The sequence below is a fragment of the Homalodisca vitripennis genome, chromosome X, assembly GCF_021130785.1.
Source record: "Homalodisca vitripennis isolate AUS2020 chromosome X, UT_GWSS_2.1, whole genome shotgun sequence".
In the NCBI taxonomy this organism is placed as follows: Eukaryota; Metazoa; Arthropoda; class Insecta; order Hemiptera; family Cicadellidae; genus Homalodisca; species Homalodisca vitripennis.
Window position 1 is genome coordinate 41,163,573 of NC_060215.1, and position 16,630 is coordinate 41,180,202.

The 16,630-nt window shown below is 33.3% G+C and overlaps 1 protein-coding gene across 3 annotated transcripts in view; it reads left to right on the plus strand.

Annotated features, from left to right (window-relative positions):
• Positions 1-16,630, plus strand: part of LOC124368958 (guanine deaminase) — a 77,925-nt gene that overhangs the window by 15,992 nt on the left and 45,303 nt on the right. For all 3 annotated transcript variants that reach the window (XR_006923023.1, XM_046826531.1, XM_046826532.1), the window contains exons 4-5: positions 6,046-6,154; positions 9,131-9,285. Coding sequence is in view for 2 of the 3 variants with exons in the window: in XM_046826531.1 (XP_046682487.1) it covers positions 6,046-6,154; positions 9,131-9,285 (264 nt within the window). In the remaining variant the exon portion in view is untranslated. The remainder of the gene's footprint in view (positions 1-6,045; positions 6,155-9,130; positions 9,286-16,630) is intronic.

A 16,630-nucleotide genomic window follows, 5' to 3' on the forward strand; every position in this document is an offset into this window, starting at 1 on the left:
GCCGTGTGCATCATAACGATCCCTCAGAGCTACGATGCACATAATAATAACTCTATACATGATGACATAGCCTTGGTAAACAATTATATAAGAGAAATAACAATACGAATGAAGAATGTACACCTTAATTGATTTGGACGTGTTGAGACAATGTCATTTCACAACGCATATACTGTATTTAAATTATCGAGGGAAGAAAAAGCTGTCCTATATGATTATTGATGCACTCGAGAATATTAATGAGAGCACTTGTCACTTGGAATCCGCTGATACAACTCCTCAACCTTTTTCAAGACCTGCTGATCAACTTCCCAACAACACTTCAGTTCAACCTCAGACAGCTAGCTCTTCGGAGGGAAATATACAAATTACTGAAGACAATTTTTAAAATGTGATTCCACAGTTCTTGTCTAATGAGCAGGCTGCTTTTGCTCACTGCATTTCAGCGTATCTTGACAGTAAGAAGAATATGAGTGCAGGTGTGGCAATGATTTTTAAGGAACAGTTTGGATAACCTTTGTGCTGCCTTTCCCATCACTTATCACGTCAACAGTTACAAAATGATGCTACAATATATGGACTGATCACTAAACCTAAGTAATACAACAAACCTACTATAGAAGACTAGTTTAGCATTTCAACATTTGACAGAAGACTTCGTCAGAAGAGGATTGAAATACCTTATATTCCCACCTATGGGTTGTACTAGAGACAAAATTTCACCAAGTGTTTTTGCTGCAAACATAATAAAATTTCAACAACTTACTGGAGCTTCTATTCGAGTAATCACATATAATGAACATTCTAAACAAGAACTAAGAAACGGACTTCCATACCAAGACTCTGAACAATTGCATTCCTCATAACTTACAGAGTAAGATACCTTCTGGCATTTTTGTCCAGCCGGCCAACTTCTCATCCATGATGGAGTTTCCCCCCTTACTTCCCTTGAAGGAAATGTCTACCAGCTACAACCAGTGTGTGGAATCAAATTCAAGTGAGAGTGCCAATGTGACACTCAGATTGTCACATTGATGTGTGGTTAATCAGAGCCAGAGTGAAGTTATGCCTCATTTTTTATTCCAAACCCTTCTGCAAAGGAATCATGTATAGACTTAACAAAAACCCAAGAATTGTTTCCTTAGAGCGTTTCCACAATGCTACATGTTGTAATAACCTAAATAATGTTACTGTTACTGAGATCAATGTTAAGAGTACTCCTATTGCCTTAAAATTATTCCACCAAAACATAAATTGTTTGTCCGCATACATTGACTTGTTGAAAGTTACTCTAGATGATATAAAACCAGACATACTAATCATTACAGAACATAAAATGAAAAAAAGATGAAATTACCAGACTTAATATTCTAAATTATAGCATTAACTCCTACTATGCTAGGTGCAGTATGAATGGTGCAGGTGTAATTATTTTGGCAAAAAACACCATTAACATGAAATAAATACATATTGTTATCTGCAATAAAAAAATTATTATGTGATCAAATCTTTGAGCTATGTTTGGTTGAGATTTATTGGGGTAAATTCAAAATATTATTAGGTGGTATCTACAGGTCTCCAATCATTGTAAATGTGAATATATTCCTGGGAAATTTGAATTAGTTTTTTAGCAATCTAACCAATAGGTACAGGTATATAGTGATATGTGGAGATATTAACATCAACACCTAGAAAAATAATTCTTATGTGAAAAATTTAAAGCATCTATTAAATAAGTGTAATATGAAATACTTCATAGATTTCTCCACTAGGTCAACTAGCACTACTCAGTCAGCTATAGACAATATTATAGCCAAACTCAATCACAGATTCAAGTTGAGTGTGTGAATGCAATGTTGTCAGATCATGATGGCCTGTTAATACAATACTTGATTATGTATCTAACTCACTGGAACAACAAAATTATTTATTCAAGTATTCCAGGGTATTTTCTAATGAAATCTAGCATTAAGTTTAGAACATGGAAACAGCTTTTTAAACTTCCAGATCATTTACGAGATGACACCTTTATCCATATCCTTTTATACTACTTCAATATTTATTTTCCAATTGTAAAGATCAGAAATTACTGAGATAAAAAACCTTGGGTTAGCAAAGATCTAAAACTAGAAAAAAAGAAACTAATTACTGAAAGTAATTCTGTCTGATAAACAAAATCACAAAGAGACATTGACAACGTAAAACTTCAGTATGATAATTTTAAAAATAAAATTATTCAAGAAAAACAAAATTAATATACTAATAACATTAAAAGATCTAATAAAAATTGTCAAGAAGACACTTGGAAAATCATGAACTACAAATTCTATACCAAATGCAAAAAATATATACATCAGGCACAATAATAACATAGTATAAGATCCTAGTAAAGTTAGTGACGTTTTTAATAATTGCTATATTACTGCAATTAAGAACAAAGTAAAATTTAACACATCTAAACAAAATCTTAGTTTTAATGGTTTTCAAGATTTTTCAGATATTAATTTTCAATGCAAACTAATTAATAGAGATGATATTATTAAAATCATCAGCAGTCTGAAAAGTAGTTATAGCACTGGATATGATGACATACCAGTGCCAATATTAAAATATGCTATGGAATTTCTAACTGACCCACTGCTTTATATAGTTAATTCATCTTTCCTCTGTGGTCTATTCCCTGAAAAACTATAGATTACAAAAAAAAACTATTTAAAAAAGGCCATCAGTTCGATACAGCAAATTATCGGCCACTTGCTTTGCTCCCAGTTGTATCCAAAATATTTGAACGTGCAATGTCTAACCAGCTGTTGGACTATTTAGAAAGAAACAATTTACTTGATAGCATACTACATCGGTTTAGAAAAAATAAATCTGTGTAGCTGCCACTGATTTAATTGATTCGGTGAATGATTCTGTGGATAGAGGGGAAAAGGTAATAGGATATTTATGTATTTATGGACCACCATAAAGCATTGGACAGTGTTAGTCATACTAAGTTGCTAACTAAGTTGTCGCAGTTGGGTATCCATGGGAATGAGTACAACTGGCTAAAGTCATATATACAAAAAGACAGCAGTTTGTGGAAAATATATAATCTGAACAACAATAATAATTGAATTAGTAAATATAAATTTGCTTTAAAACAAACTTCGTATGGTGTTCCTCACGGATCCATTTTAGAGCTGCTTCTATTCCTCTGCTACCTAAAAGGAATTCCAGAGCTGGATAGATTATGCTTATACGCTGATGTGCCACTCTAACAATTAGTGCATCATCTAAAGAGGAAATAGAGGAGTTTGCTTTTTTCAGCGTATCAAAAATAAATAAGTTTTTCAAAGAAAAAAATTTAATTTTAAATCCAACAAAAACAAACTATATGGAATTTGGTACTAACCAATGCAGAAATAAAATTAATCTTTATATAGAAATAGATGAAGTGGCTATAAAGGAAGAAGAAGTAAAGTTTTTTGGGTTTAACGTTAGAGAGTTCGCTGACATGGAATAAACGTTCAGAAAAAATACCTAATTTCAAAAATTAACTCTGGTTTACATGCTCTTTGCAGAATGTCAAAATTATGCTCACAAGAAACTCTAAAAATGATATATTTTTCACATATCCATTCACATATTAAATTTATCCACAGTAATAAAACATTTAGATTCAATTTGAGTGATACAAAAAAAAGCAATTCATGTTATTTTAAAACTTAATTGGAATGAAACTATGAAGGGTTACTTTCCTCAACTGGGTATCATGATGGTTTACAGTGGACATATATATATATGAAACTCTGTCAGTGATAAATGGTGCTCATTGCTTAGGCCAAATATTATAATACGAGAAATAAAAATAATATGGCAGTAGCGCACCATAACTTACATATTATTTTCTGTAAAAAATCAATATACATAGGAGCTAAATTTGTTAATTTATTGCAAAGCAATATAAAATTAATAGAAAATGATGATTATTATAAAATGAACTTAAAAGCTACCTGACTGACCTGCCGTTATACTCCTTTTCTTAATTTTATACAATTCACAATAGATTTTACTATTGTTAAAATTATATTATTAGATTTAGTTAGATACTAATGTAAAGTATATTTAGTAAATTTAACCGTTTATTTTCTCAATCATGTGATGCCATTCATGCACGCCATGTGTAACAACTTAATAAAGATTTTTCTGATTCTGAGTAAATTACATCTTCTAAAGTGTTCCTTCTTCCTTTTTTTTGCTTTTAATTGCTCATCAATTGATGCTCATTTGGTTAATGTGTTTGCAATCAGTGCAGTCCAATTATAAAATGTATCGGTCTGGGTTTGCTATATTTTTATCTGTCACTGTGGTGACTGATGTGTTTGCAATCAGTGCAGTCCAATTATAAAATGTATCTGTCTGGGTCTGCTATATTTTTATCTGTCACTGTGGTGACTGATGTGTTTGCAATCAGTGCAGTCCAATTATAAAATGTATCTGTCTGGGTCTGCTATATTTTTATCTGTCACTGTGGTGACTGATGTGTTTGCAATCAGTGCAGTCCAATTATAAAATGTATCGGTCTGGGTCTGCTATATTTTTATCTGTCACTGTGGTGACTGATGTGTTTGCAATCAGTGCAGTCCAATTATAAAATGTATCTGTCTGGGTCTGCTATATTTTTATCTGTCACTGTGGTGGTGAGTGTTGTGTTTGCAATCAGTGCAGTCCAATTATAAAATGTATCGGTCTGGGTCTGTTGATGGGCATGGGTCATTGCTTATGGCATTCAATATACATCGCTTGATAGATACGCACCTACACCAAACATGTCATTGGTGTACTTTAGAAGGCACTGGTTTGAATCAATGGATTCAGGATAGTATTAATTTTTTTGTTTTAAGTCTTCCATTTCCTTCCTCAGCATGGTTTTTGTCAGTAAATGGTTATTATTGATAGGTTAGTTTAAGGGGACTGGTGTCGATGAGGATGGTATTATTACCGATGTTGACGGAACAGACACGGAACCTGAGTAGTAGTTGCAGCGGTAAGAAGTGGCTCATCGACAGCCGTGGTTGGCCGCGTCATCAGTGCCATGCCACCAAAAACCACGGTTGCCTGCGGTGCAGGTGTCGTACAACCCAGAACCTCTGTAACTTCTGAATTTTGTTGATGCTTTACAGACTTGCCCTAAACATCTACATGATATATCTTCAATTTTTAATGTATGACTCTGTATTTATGTTTTTAGTGGAGAATATGAGGCTTACTATTTGTTGTTCTATCTATCATCAAAACAATTTTTATAAAATATAACAATAAAAATTGCGCATAAAAAAGTAGGATTTAAATATATTGAGAATGGTAAAACAAATACAGATAGAAAAACTTAAATGCCGTGATTATGGCTTGAACCAGCATCGTGTGCCGACGTTGGGGTTATCAGTCGGGTGCCTTAACCACTAGTCCACAGCTGCCGAATAAGTTAAATAAAGTGCTGTTTCTGTTCAATTGAGGTTAGTTTTTCAATTTTTTTTATAACAAAAAGGAGAGACCGATCCCCTTTTGCACAGACATGTATGTTGTGTCATATAATCCAGTAAATTATTGTAGGATAGACATTGAATGTACTTCAGCACTTGAGAAATCTCTATTAAGCGTGGATTTTACAAGTGTTTAGTGTCAATCGTGCTGTGTATTCAATATTCAACTAATGTCAGCTGGAGTGACAAATGCAGGTTCAGTACACCAGCCCCATCTTCACACTTATATCCTTTATTGTTTTAATTGATTTATCTATAGTCTACAGGAAGATAAAACAAGCCAGGAAAGTGTATCTCTTTGTCTATAGAATTTTTGCTCATCTGTTCCGCTTTTATATCAGGATTCACCTAGTGTAGGTTTTGCTGGCTCCTTTATTCTGAAAAATTCTATTCTCTTTGAAATTGCTTTATAGTAATGTTCACTGTAAGGTGTTAATAGCAATGTTTTCATTGCACTTAATAAAAAACAAAAAACCTATTTGCTTACAAATCAAAATATTGTTTTTTTTCTGTTAAGATACTGGCAGTCGAGAATATTCACACGGAGTCTGAGATGATGGAAATAGAAGCGAAGTACAGCCCAAATGAAGTTGTGGTTTTGGAAAAAGGTCAATTTTTAATCCCAGGTAAGAAAGCTGTAGCCTGTAAACTTTTTAGTTATAAAATATTTATTAATAGAGTCATCAACATGAATTGATTATCAAGTTCAGTAATATTTTTATAGTATTTTAAATTTATACTAATCATTTAAGACATACTTTTTTGATCATAATGGTTTCAACCCTTAAAGAATCATAAACATGTTTTAAATATTTTCAAATGGTATTAAACAATTTGTTATTTCATAGTAAATGGTATGAGATTTTGAGCAGTAGTTCAGAAATGTATGTAAGTTTATTTCAGATTAACTAAATAAAACTTAAAAAGTACATATATTCTTAATTATGAAATTAAAGAATTTTAATCATCACCATATATATGGAAATAGAGTGAGAGAGCTGGTTCAAATTAGTGCACATAGTTAATAATGGTTGCAAATGAATAAATTCACTATATTAATACTCAACAAACAATGAACAATGACTCTTCACAATTTCACCACGTAGGAATTAAAAGAGTAAAGCAACTTTCAACAAAATTATTTTTGCTTTGTTTCCATGAACTTTATTGCAACGACTAGTCCATTTCAATGAAGGTTGAAATTAAAAAATGACTGACATTATTCTATTATGAAATGAATACTTAAATAACATTTAACGTTATATTTGTATGTCCTCTTTCCTTTTAAAGACAATTTATTGTTACTTAAAAATCCAGTTTGGAATTATTCATATTGACAAGTATTACACAAGTATTTATTAAGAAATCAACAAATTTTAAACTGTTAGAAACAACTAATCACTTTACACTGTATACCCTAGACAGAATGGAGTTGCCCTCTCTACTTAAGAAAGTCATTCAGAAAGAAAGTTGCAGAGGCATCTGATCAAATGGTTGGGAGTAGTGGCTATCTGAGTAGTGCTATGTTATTGCAAGTGTTTTAAATTTGTGTTCAAAATGGACAGTGACATCTCACCTACCTGGTGTTCAAACAATCATTTCACCCACCGACTGTGAAGTACATAACAACATTAAATTTGTGTTCAAAATGGACAGTGACATCTCACCTACCTGGTGTTCAAACAATCATTTCACCCACCAACTGTGAAGTACATAACAACATTAAATTTGTGTTCAAAATGGACAGTGACATCTCACCTACCTGGTGTTCAAACAATCATTTCACCCACCGACTGTGAAGTACATAACAACATTAAATTTGTGTTCAAAATGGACAGTGACATCTCACCTACCTGGTGTTCAAACAATCATTTCACCCACCGACTGTGAAGTACATAACAACATTAAATTTGTGTTCAAAATGGACAGTGACATCTCACCTACCTGGTGTTCAAACAATCATTTCACCCACCAACTGTGAAGTACATAACAACATTAAATTTGTGTTCAAAATGGACAGTGACATCTCACCTACCTGGTGTTCAAACAATCATTTCACCCACCGACTGTGAAGTACATAACAACATTAAATTTCTTTTGGTTAAAAAAAGTAACCGTTGGAAATTCGTTGTGAATTGTATTCTGTGTATAGAGAGAAGACATGAGCTATAATGCTGTTAAAAATGGTGACAATTGTTTCTCGAAGAACAAACTAACATTCACGATGAAAAGCGGAAAGGCCAATCATGTGTGGTTATCGATAACCTCTTAAAAATATATACCAAATCAATCTTGGTTTAGGGAAAAAGAATGTTTACAATCAAAACTCTTTTAAAGTATTTTCTGCAGATATCAAGAGCTCTAGTGTTTGAATGTGACTTAAGAAATTTGTATATTTTTAATGTTATACCAAAACTGATGAACTGAAGAATGGGATAAGCTCTAAACTTTCTTATCTGGTATCATGAAGAAGGTCTTACATTTCTTAGCCACTTAGTCAATAGTGATGAAACATGGGTTTCCTATGCAAATATCAAACAAAAAACAATCAGTGAAGTGGGGTTACACCTCATCGCCAAGAAATCGAATTTGATCGATCACGTGTGTAGGCGCAGAATTTAAATCAATGGGTATTAAAAAGCTGGTACCCTACATTTGATGAGTTCTTTAATGTACATGGTAACTATGATGAAAAATGGTTAAAATATAGTTGTTCTTTAAAAAGAAATCTGTAAAAGTGATGTGTAGTAAAATTCACAACTATTTACTATTTACCAAAAAAGAAAACATTTCTGAAAATTTAAATTTTTTGTTTTGCATAAACAACTTTTTTTGGGACATTTTGTAAAAAATGTATTTATATTGTTCAAAAGGCTTTACTTTTGGATATTTTTGTTGTACTTTCCTTTTTTTCACTTACAATGAAAAAAACCTAAATTGAAATAAACAAAATAATCCAGCTGCATATAAATAATCCTGGTTTCCTACTGAAAAATAAAGTTACTTTCTGATGAACCCTAGTTTGAGGTGTATTGCAGCTACAATATATGAACAATTTGCTAAAACTGTGGTAAAAACTTTTGGAGTTTTATTGAAATTGTATAAAGTTATATACAATTTCCAGATAAAATTTTATAAACTATTTCATGTAATTTTTAAACTTGATTAAACCATTTCGTCTATTTTGATCAAAATCTTATACTATTATATTCAACAATATTGATCGAACCACTCAACCAATTTTGATTAGTTTATATCACGGTTTTCCACTAAGTGGCTCATAACTTTTAAGAGTACGTGGATGGTGACCATGAGGTACTGAGCTGAGTATGTTGTTACTTTCACTTACTTGTGATTTACATGCGAAAAAATTAAATATAATTGTTTTATTTCAAAGATAATTCCAGTTTTTTTTAGGTACTAGCTTTACTTGCTCTAAATCTATACAACCATAATTGGGTGTCATACATTCTTCTGTAGTTCTGGCCTCATTAGGGACATGGTGGGATTATCAAGGAATTTGAGATTGAATACAACTCAGCAATGTTACCTTTTTATGTGATATTTACTTTATAAGAAGGTGTTTTTATGATGTGAAACAGGCTTGATTGACACACACACCCATGCACCACAGTTTCCGAACAAGGGGCTTGGCTATGATAAGACCTTATTGGAATGGTTGAATGTTTACACCTTCCCTCTGGAGAGCAAGTATGAGGATGAAAACATCGCTCTCAAGGTGTATACGGAAGTTGTGGTGAGTAGTTGTACATTTTACTTAGTAAGCGTACTGGTATTTTTCATTTTAATGCTAGTCCTATAACAAAATTATACAATTATTCTCATCAAAGCACTTAATAAAAAACAATTCAAACAAAATTGAAATCCTCTCTTACAAAGTTAACAAATTTTACAGTAGACAGTCTTTAGTGGCCACACCAAACTAATATTAATTTAAATCTTATATGGAAGATCCAAACTTAAAAATGTACTATAAGGTTGTTTAAACTACCAACAAGAATATAGGACCGTTTACTTAAAATAACTTGAGATAATGGAGCTCTCTCCACCATATTTTATAATGAGTAAAATTTGTTCCGTTTGAAGATTTTTTATTAACCGGAAAGTAAACTTAGGCTAGAAATGGTTTGAGCTAGAAAAGGTTACATATTTAAAAGGGAATGAGAATAAAATATTATTTGCTTTTTTAAATGCAGTGATTTTGAGTAAAATACTTTTAGAAAATATTAGTCCTTAAAAACAAAATAATTAAAAAGACAAATTTTAAATGAGTTTTACACAAAATTATTTAAAAAAAATTGTATTTACTGAATTCCTTTTGCATGATTGGGACATTATTTAAGCCACAGCAGGTAGAATAGGTTCCGTTTAGAAAACTTCTATATTTAATGAAATATCTTACATTCATAGATGATACAACTTTTGTTAATGTAAATAGTAGTCTACGAGTTTATGTCAAATATACTTGAGGATTCTTCTAAGAGGATTAATGCAAGTAAGACAAAAGTATCATATTTAGTCTAAAACCAGAAATTAAAGTTAATAATGGCCATGAAGCTCTAACCAGTAAATAAAAATTTCTGGATAAGTTTAGATAAGTTGATGACCACTTGACCTGGGGGCCATATGTAGAGTACTTTTCCGGGAGGCTGTCCAGAGTATTCTTTCTGTACAGGCGACTGACAGGTTGTGTTCCCTAAAAATTACTTAAGATCTGCATATTTTCAATCTGTCTTCAAATATGGTTTAATTATACAGGGCAATTGTAGCAGGATACAGGACATTCTAATTATACAAAAAAAGCAATCGGAAAAAAAGCAAGTAACTACAGTTTAATAGACACCATAACTCGGCACAAGTATCAGGTTTCAATTATCTTTTATCAGTAAAGAAAGCATTAGAAATAAAAATACTTACAGTTTTGGCATGGTCAAAGCACATTTTTAAACACAGTTTTAATTGGAGTTTTTTTTTTAAAAACAATGAAGCACTGTATGAGATGAAAAGTATAATAATGACTTTATTTTTTATCATATCCAAAGTTACAAGTGAGATATAAGTAAAAATAAAAATTGTCTTAATTAATATTTGTTTATCAATTAGTGGCTGAACAGGAAGTGAAACACTAGTCTGATTAATGTAGTAACTTGGAAACAGGAACAGGCACACTAGATTATTACCAGACAAATGTCAAACAGCTTTAACTTTCAACAGACTGCAGCTGTTATCTTGCCATCCTGAATGGCTCAATAGTCAAGGTCACTGGCAACTGTTACTGTATGCCTACTTCCCAGGATTGGGTGCAGACTGAGACTACTTTTTACCAGCAATGTTATTTGTGTAGTTCAGATAAAAACACAGTAACAACACACACACAGTGTGTTGTTCAGATTATTTACAGTCACAATATAATTGAGAAACATATATTTGCTATATGTGAATAATTGGATAATAACAGTTTATTAATTTATCTCTCCTTTAACTGTATTTATTATTAAACTATCAGAACAACTATAGAAAGTTAATTTTGATTAACCCTTAAAATCAAACAAAATTTTACCCTTCTTAATATCGACCATAAGAGCCATATTGACAGGCCATTTTATTTAAAATCCATATTTTTCAAATTAAATGAGTGTATCTCAATCAATAGGACTTATTTTATGACAATAAGAATCAGCCAAACTTAGCTTTAAAAAACTGTTACCAAAAATAAAATTTAACAATAGGAATCAGACAAACCCAGCTAAAAAAACTGTATTTTCCATTTTAACACTTTGACAATAGGAATCAGACAAACTCCTGTTGTACAATTTTGGCACGATCTCTGTTATTTCCAATGAATGAAATTTTCATTGACTAACATATCTATTGACAATCCTTACTCCCCTAGTTATTAGAACTCAGCATGCCTTCAAAATATCCATGTGGCAATTGTGACATAGGAGTAAGGTTTTCAGGAGTACAATGAACAGGCTCATGTAAAAGATGGTACCATGCTGGATGCCAAAATATTGTGGAGAAAACCCTGAAAAAATGGACTGCTCATGAAAGTGCAGAATGGCAGTGTCTCAAATGCAAGGGAAGCCAATCTCCAAAGCTAGACAAAATAAACAGTGATCCAAGCCCAACTAAAAATCCAAGCATTTTTCCCACTAATTTTGGTAAACGTTCCGACCAAAATAAAAATTTAGAAAACTCAAACTCCTTCCAAATCGACTCAAAATTAGAAGAAGTAAAGACAAAAGTTATGGACCACGGGATGCTAGGAGATCAAGACTTGGAAACGTCTTTAACCCTTTGAGTGCCACGGCATATTTTCCCAAGTCATACGCATAAATTGCCGGAGCATTTCCTTCTGTTTTGCAAGCGTGTGTGGAAAAAACTATATTAAAAAAACTATTCAACCGATTTGAATAATTTTTTTTAGTTTGTGTGTTATAAAACAAGGTATTTTTTCCATATAATATTATAATTTTATTTTTATTTACACAAAAAGAATATAGTTTATAACAAAAAACTAAAAAATGAAAAAAAATAAATTTCAAGTTTGAACTAAAATTTTATTTATACAATATTTTTTTAAAATGTTTTTTAGCTATACCATATGAAAGAGCATGAAAAACTGAACAAAAATCATGCATAATATGGTGTGTTACAGTAATATTTAACCAGATACTGCAATATATACAAATACAACAAAAAGCAATTTTTGTTCAAGTTTGTCAAAAGTTTAGAAACAATATTATAACTATCCTATTTCACTCAATGAAGTAAGACGACTGTAAAATACTAATTATATAAAAATATACACAGGCCTACAATATAACCTTACTTCACCTAAAATCAATAGTTTGATTGGAACTTGCGTTTTACTTCATCACCAATCCAACAATAAAATATACGTCACTAAACACGAAAAAAGAAGTTTATAAATGCATTGTAAGTTTTACTGAACACAATTGCAGAATAGTAATAACAACAGTTTTCAGCATCAACACACGAAACTAGCACAATGTAAACACACAACAAACGAAACTGTGTAGTTAATGGCAACAAGTAGCAGCTGACCAACTATTGCGTCATCTGTTTTTTTTTCTGATGGCAAATAACTACAAGGGGGCGGTGAACAATAAAAATCAATCACAATCGATTGTTCGAAACTTGTAGATTGCCGTGAAATAAGTTATTTGTCAAAACAAAAATGAATTATATGTGATATTAATTAAATATAAATCGTCTACTGGGTAGATGCTGGCAATTTATGCACATTTAACATCTACTATGTAGACGCTGCGGCACTCAAAGGGTTAACGTTGGCCGCTGAAGCTGGAACTATTTTGTTGCAGGAGAATATAGAACTAAAGAACAACGTCCACAATTGTAATAACCAGATATCTGTACTTGAAATTAAAACACTAGGCTTGGAGGCAAAAATCGAGGAACTCACAGAATTGGAATCCAAACATGTTCAGAAAATTGAAGCTCTCCTCAACAAACTAGAAGACCTAGAACAGCAACTCGAAAAATGTAAAAAAGATAAAATTGAACAGCAAACTATCTTTGAGGAATATGACCTAAAACAATCGAAAATACTTAATAATTACTCTAATAAAATAAATGAACAAGAAAAAATCATTTTAAAATTAAAAAGGGTAGCAGAGGCCTCCCACACCCATGACAAAATCTTTCAATAATATGGAAACACAAACAACTGGCACATACCCTATGCTTAGCAAAAACATACACTTTGACTCTACGCTTCTATTAGATATTGCTTGCATCAAAAAGAAGCAGGACCTGATGGAACAATCAATAATAAAACTGAGAAAAAAAATGAACAGCCCATCTACAACAGTTCTTGAACCTGACGTCAAGAAGAGGCAAGACAAAACAAGACTAGATTATAAGGTAGCCCATACCCAAATGAAGCTACACAAATCCTTAAACTCTAGTGCCAAATCAACCCTAAAACTAAATAAAAATCTTACACAAAAACAAGTTCAATCACCTCGGAACTTTTTCAGTGTTTCACTGCAAGTTCAAAAATTGAAAGATTCCAAAGCGACAGTAGACTCTGCTAACAAGCCGGCCATGGTAAGTGAAGAAGCTTGCCAAACTTCATTACTTCATCTGAATGATTCTCCTATGACTCAGATTCATCCTCCGACAACCGACCAGATTTTACAGAAGAGTGGGGGATCCAGACAAACCTCGTCACAAAAACTGAACGATCTTCCAGTGACACAGGGTCTCTCTACTGAAACCGACCAGACCTTACAGAAGAGTGGGGGAGTACATAAATCCATCTGACCAACCTTCTTCACCACTCACCCGTACAATAGTCATTACATAATAACACAAGCACAGGTTGATTTCCCAAACAACTATTAGCCACCAAAACAATGGAGGGATGGCCAAATACATCAAAATAAGAATTTTTTAGACCTTTACCCAAGAAAAACAAGCAAATTCAAAACCAGGATATTTGTAAACTCGACCCACCCAGCAAACAGTCTAACCTACACACAAAACAACAAGTTCGAATAAATTCAAGAAGTAAACTTACAAATCAGCTTAACTTCTTCCACCAAAATATGGACAGGATGACAAACAAAATTGAAAGACTGGAACACCTTTTGCATAGCACTAACCCGGACTTTGTAATTCTTGCAGAACATAGACTAAAAAGCAATGTAATAAACAATGCCAAGTTGGCTGATTACACACTTATCAGTGCATATGGAAGGAAAGAACATATCAAAGGAGGGGTTGTTATTTATAGGCATAACAATATAGCCAACAAAACTGAAAATTTAGAGATTGAAGAGTACAGCTTAGAAATGGTATGTGAGGTAACGGCAGTAAAAATACACATAAATAAGAAAAGAGCTTGTTCCTCCTTGGAGTGTATCGACCACCTTGTGCTGACCTTGATACATCACTACAAGTTCTGACAGATGCCCTCACAACAGCCTTCCTACTCAGAGAAATGACACACTTATCATGGGGATATTAACATTGACAGTTTAGACAAGGCCTCTAGAGAATCCGTTGCACTAAATGCGCTACTGGCTGGTTACAACATAAGAAGACTTGATCTCCCAGTCACAAGAATCTCGGAGACCTTAGTGTCCTCAATTGATATGGTGTGTTCAAATATTCATGACAGGATTAAAGTAGTGGTCTCTCACACAGGTCTATCAGACCACACAGGACAATACTGCACACTGGACTTTCCAAAAATGAAAGCAGAAACGACATACACTTCTAGAAGGAATTTTAACTACAACAATCTGCTGTTTTAAAAAATGAACTCTCCCTTGTTACCTGGGAATCTGTTTTGACAGCAAATGATGTGGAAGAGGCCTACCTTAATTTCAACCAAACGCTCCAGTTTGCACTTGACGATGCATGTCCAAAAAAAAGATCTCTGACTACACAAAAAAGAGGTGAACGACTGAGGTATGATGAAGAAATTATGACACTTAAAAAGGAGTTTTTAAAAGCGCAAGACAGATTTCTCCTAATTGGCCATCCCGATGACAAGAAGACAGCCACAGATAAAAAGAAATCCTACAACCAAAAATTAAAGAAGGCAAGGCAGGAAACATGTGCTACGTACATTGAACAAGCAGAAAACAAAGCCAAAGCCTTATGGGACACCATCAATAGTGAGAGGAAAGGGAGGAAAGAACTTGACAACAATCCTACAATAGAACTAAATGACAATGGAATAAAATTTACTGACCCTACAGATCTAGCAAATCGCTTTAATTATTATTTTGTAAACATAGCTGAGGAAACACTAAAACAGAACAAAATATATAACACACTACCAATAATTCAAAATCTTCCAGCTACCACAGACAATACTCTTACTTCTTTACGTCCAACAACACCTGACGAGATAGGCAGAACCATTGATACATTAAAGAACTCCACATCCTCAGGCATTGATGAAATATCTTCAAAAATCCTGAAAACATGTGCAGATGAGCTAATATCGCCTCTAGTGAAGATCGTCAACATGTCCATGGCAGAGGGTACTTTTCCATCCAAGTTGAAGATAGCCAAGGTATTTCCAAAACACAAGCAAGGGGACCTACAAAACATTTCTAACTACCGACCTATCTCACTGCTCTCATCTGTCTCCAAACTTATTGAGAAGATTGTTAAAGTAAGACTCCAGGAACATCTCAGTCAAAACCAATCATTGACAGACAGCCAACATGGGTTCGTTACTGGAAAATCAACCACAACTGCACTGATAGACCTTGCTGAGTATATAATTGAGAACATAGAAAATGGCAACACTATCACCAGTCTGTATCTTGACCTAAGCAAGGCTTTTGACTGCCTGGGACATGATCTTATTCTAGCTAAACTTCAAAATTTAGGAATCCAACGAACAGCACTAAAATGGTTTGCAAGTTATCTAAAAGGAAGAAGCAAAATGGTAGAACTAAAACACACAACAAGAGGATTTACAAGTCAGATCTGAATTGGTACCGACTAACAGAGGAGTTCCCCTGGGCTCTGTCCTAGGGCCAATTCTGTTTGTGCTGTTTATCAATGATTTTCCAGAACATCTAGAGGAATACAGTAAGATGGTCATGTATGCGGATGACACTGTGCTGCTTACTGCAAACAGAAACGTAGATCAACTAGAAGTGAACACTTTTATTGCCTTCAATATGAGGCACTGTATGAAAAAATGACTTAGTTCTCAATGAAAGTAAGACCAAGCAAATGTCATTTGGGAATAAAAAGTCTACAGTATCTGAAATGCCCAACCTGACAGCAGCTGACAAAATCAAACATCTAGGTGTCATACTTGATGAAAATTTATCCTGGAATAATTAAGTGGACAATCTTTGCCTAAAACTCGGGTCAGCTCTCTATGCCATAAAACGAATCAAGGCAACTAGTACCCCTGAGGCAACAAGGACTGCATACTATGCATTGTTTGAAAGCCATTTACGCTATGGTATTACTGTCTGGGGTGGATCCACTATGGGCAATCTCAACCGCGTCCTGGGTATGCAGAAAAGGGCAATCAGAGTAATAGCAGGCTTAAG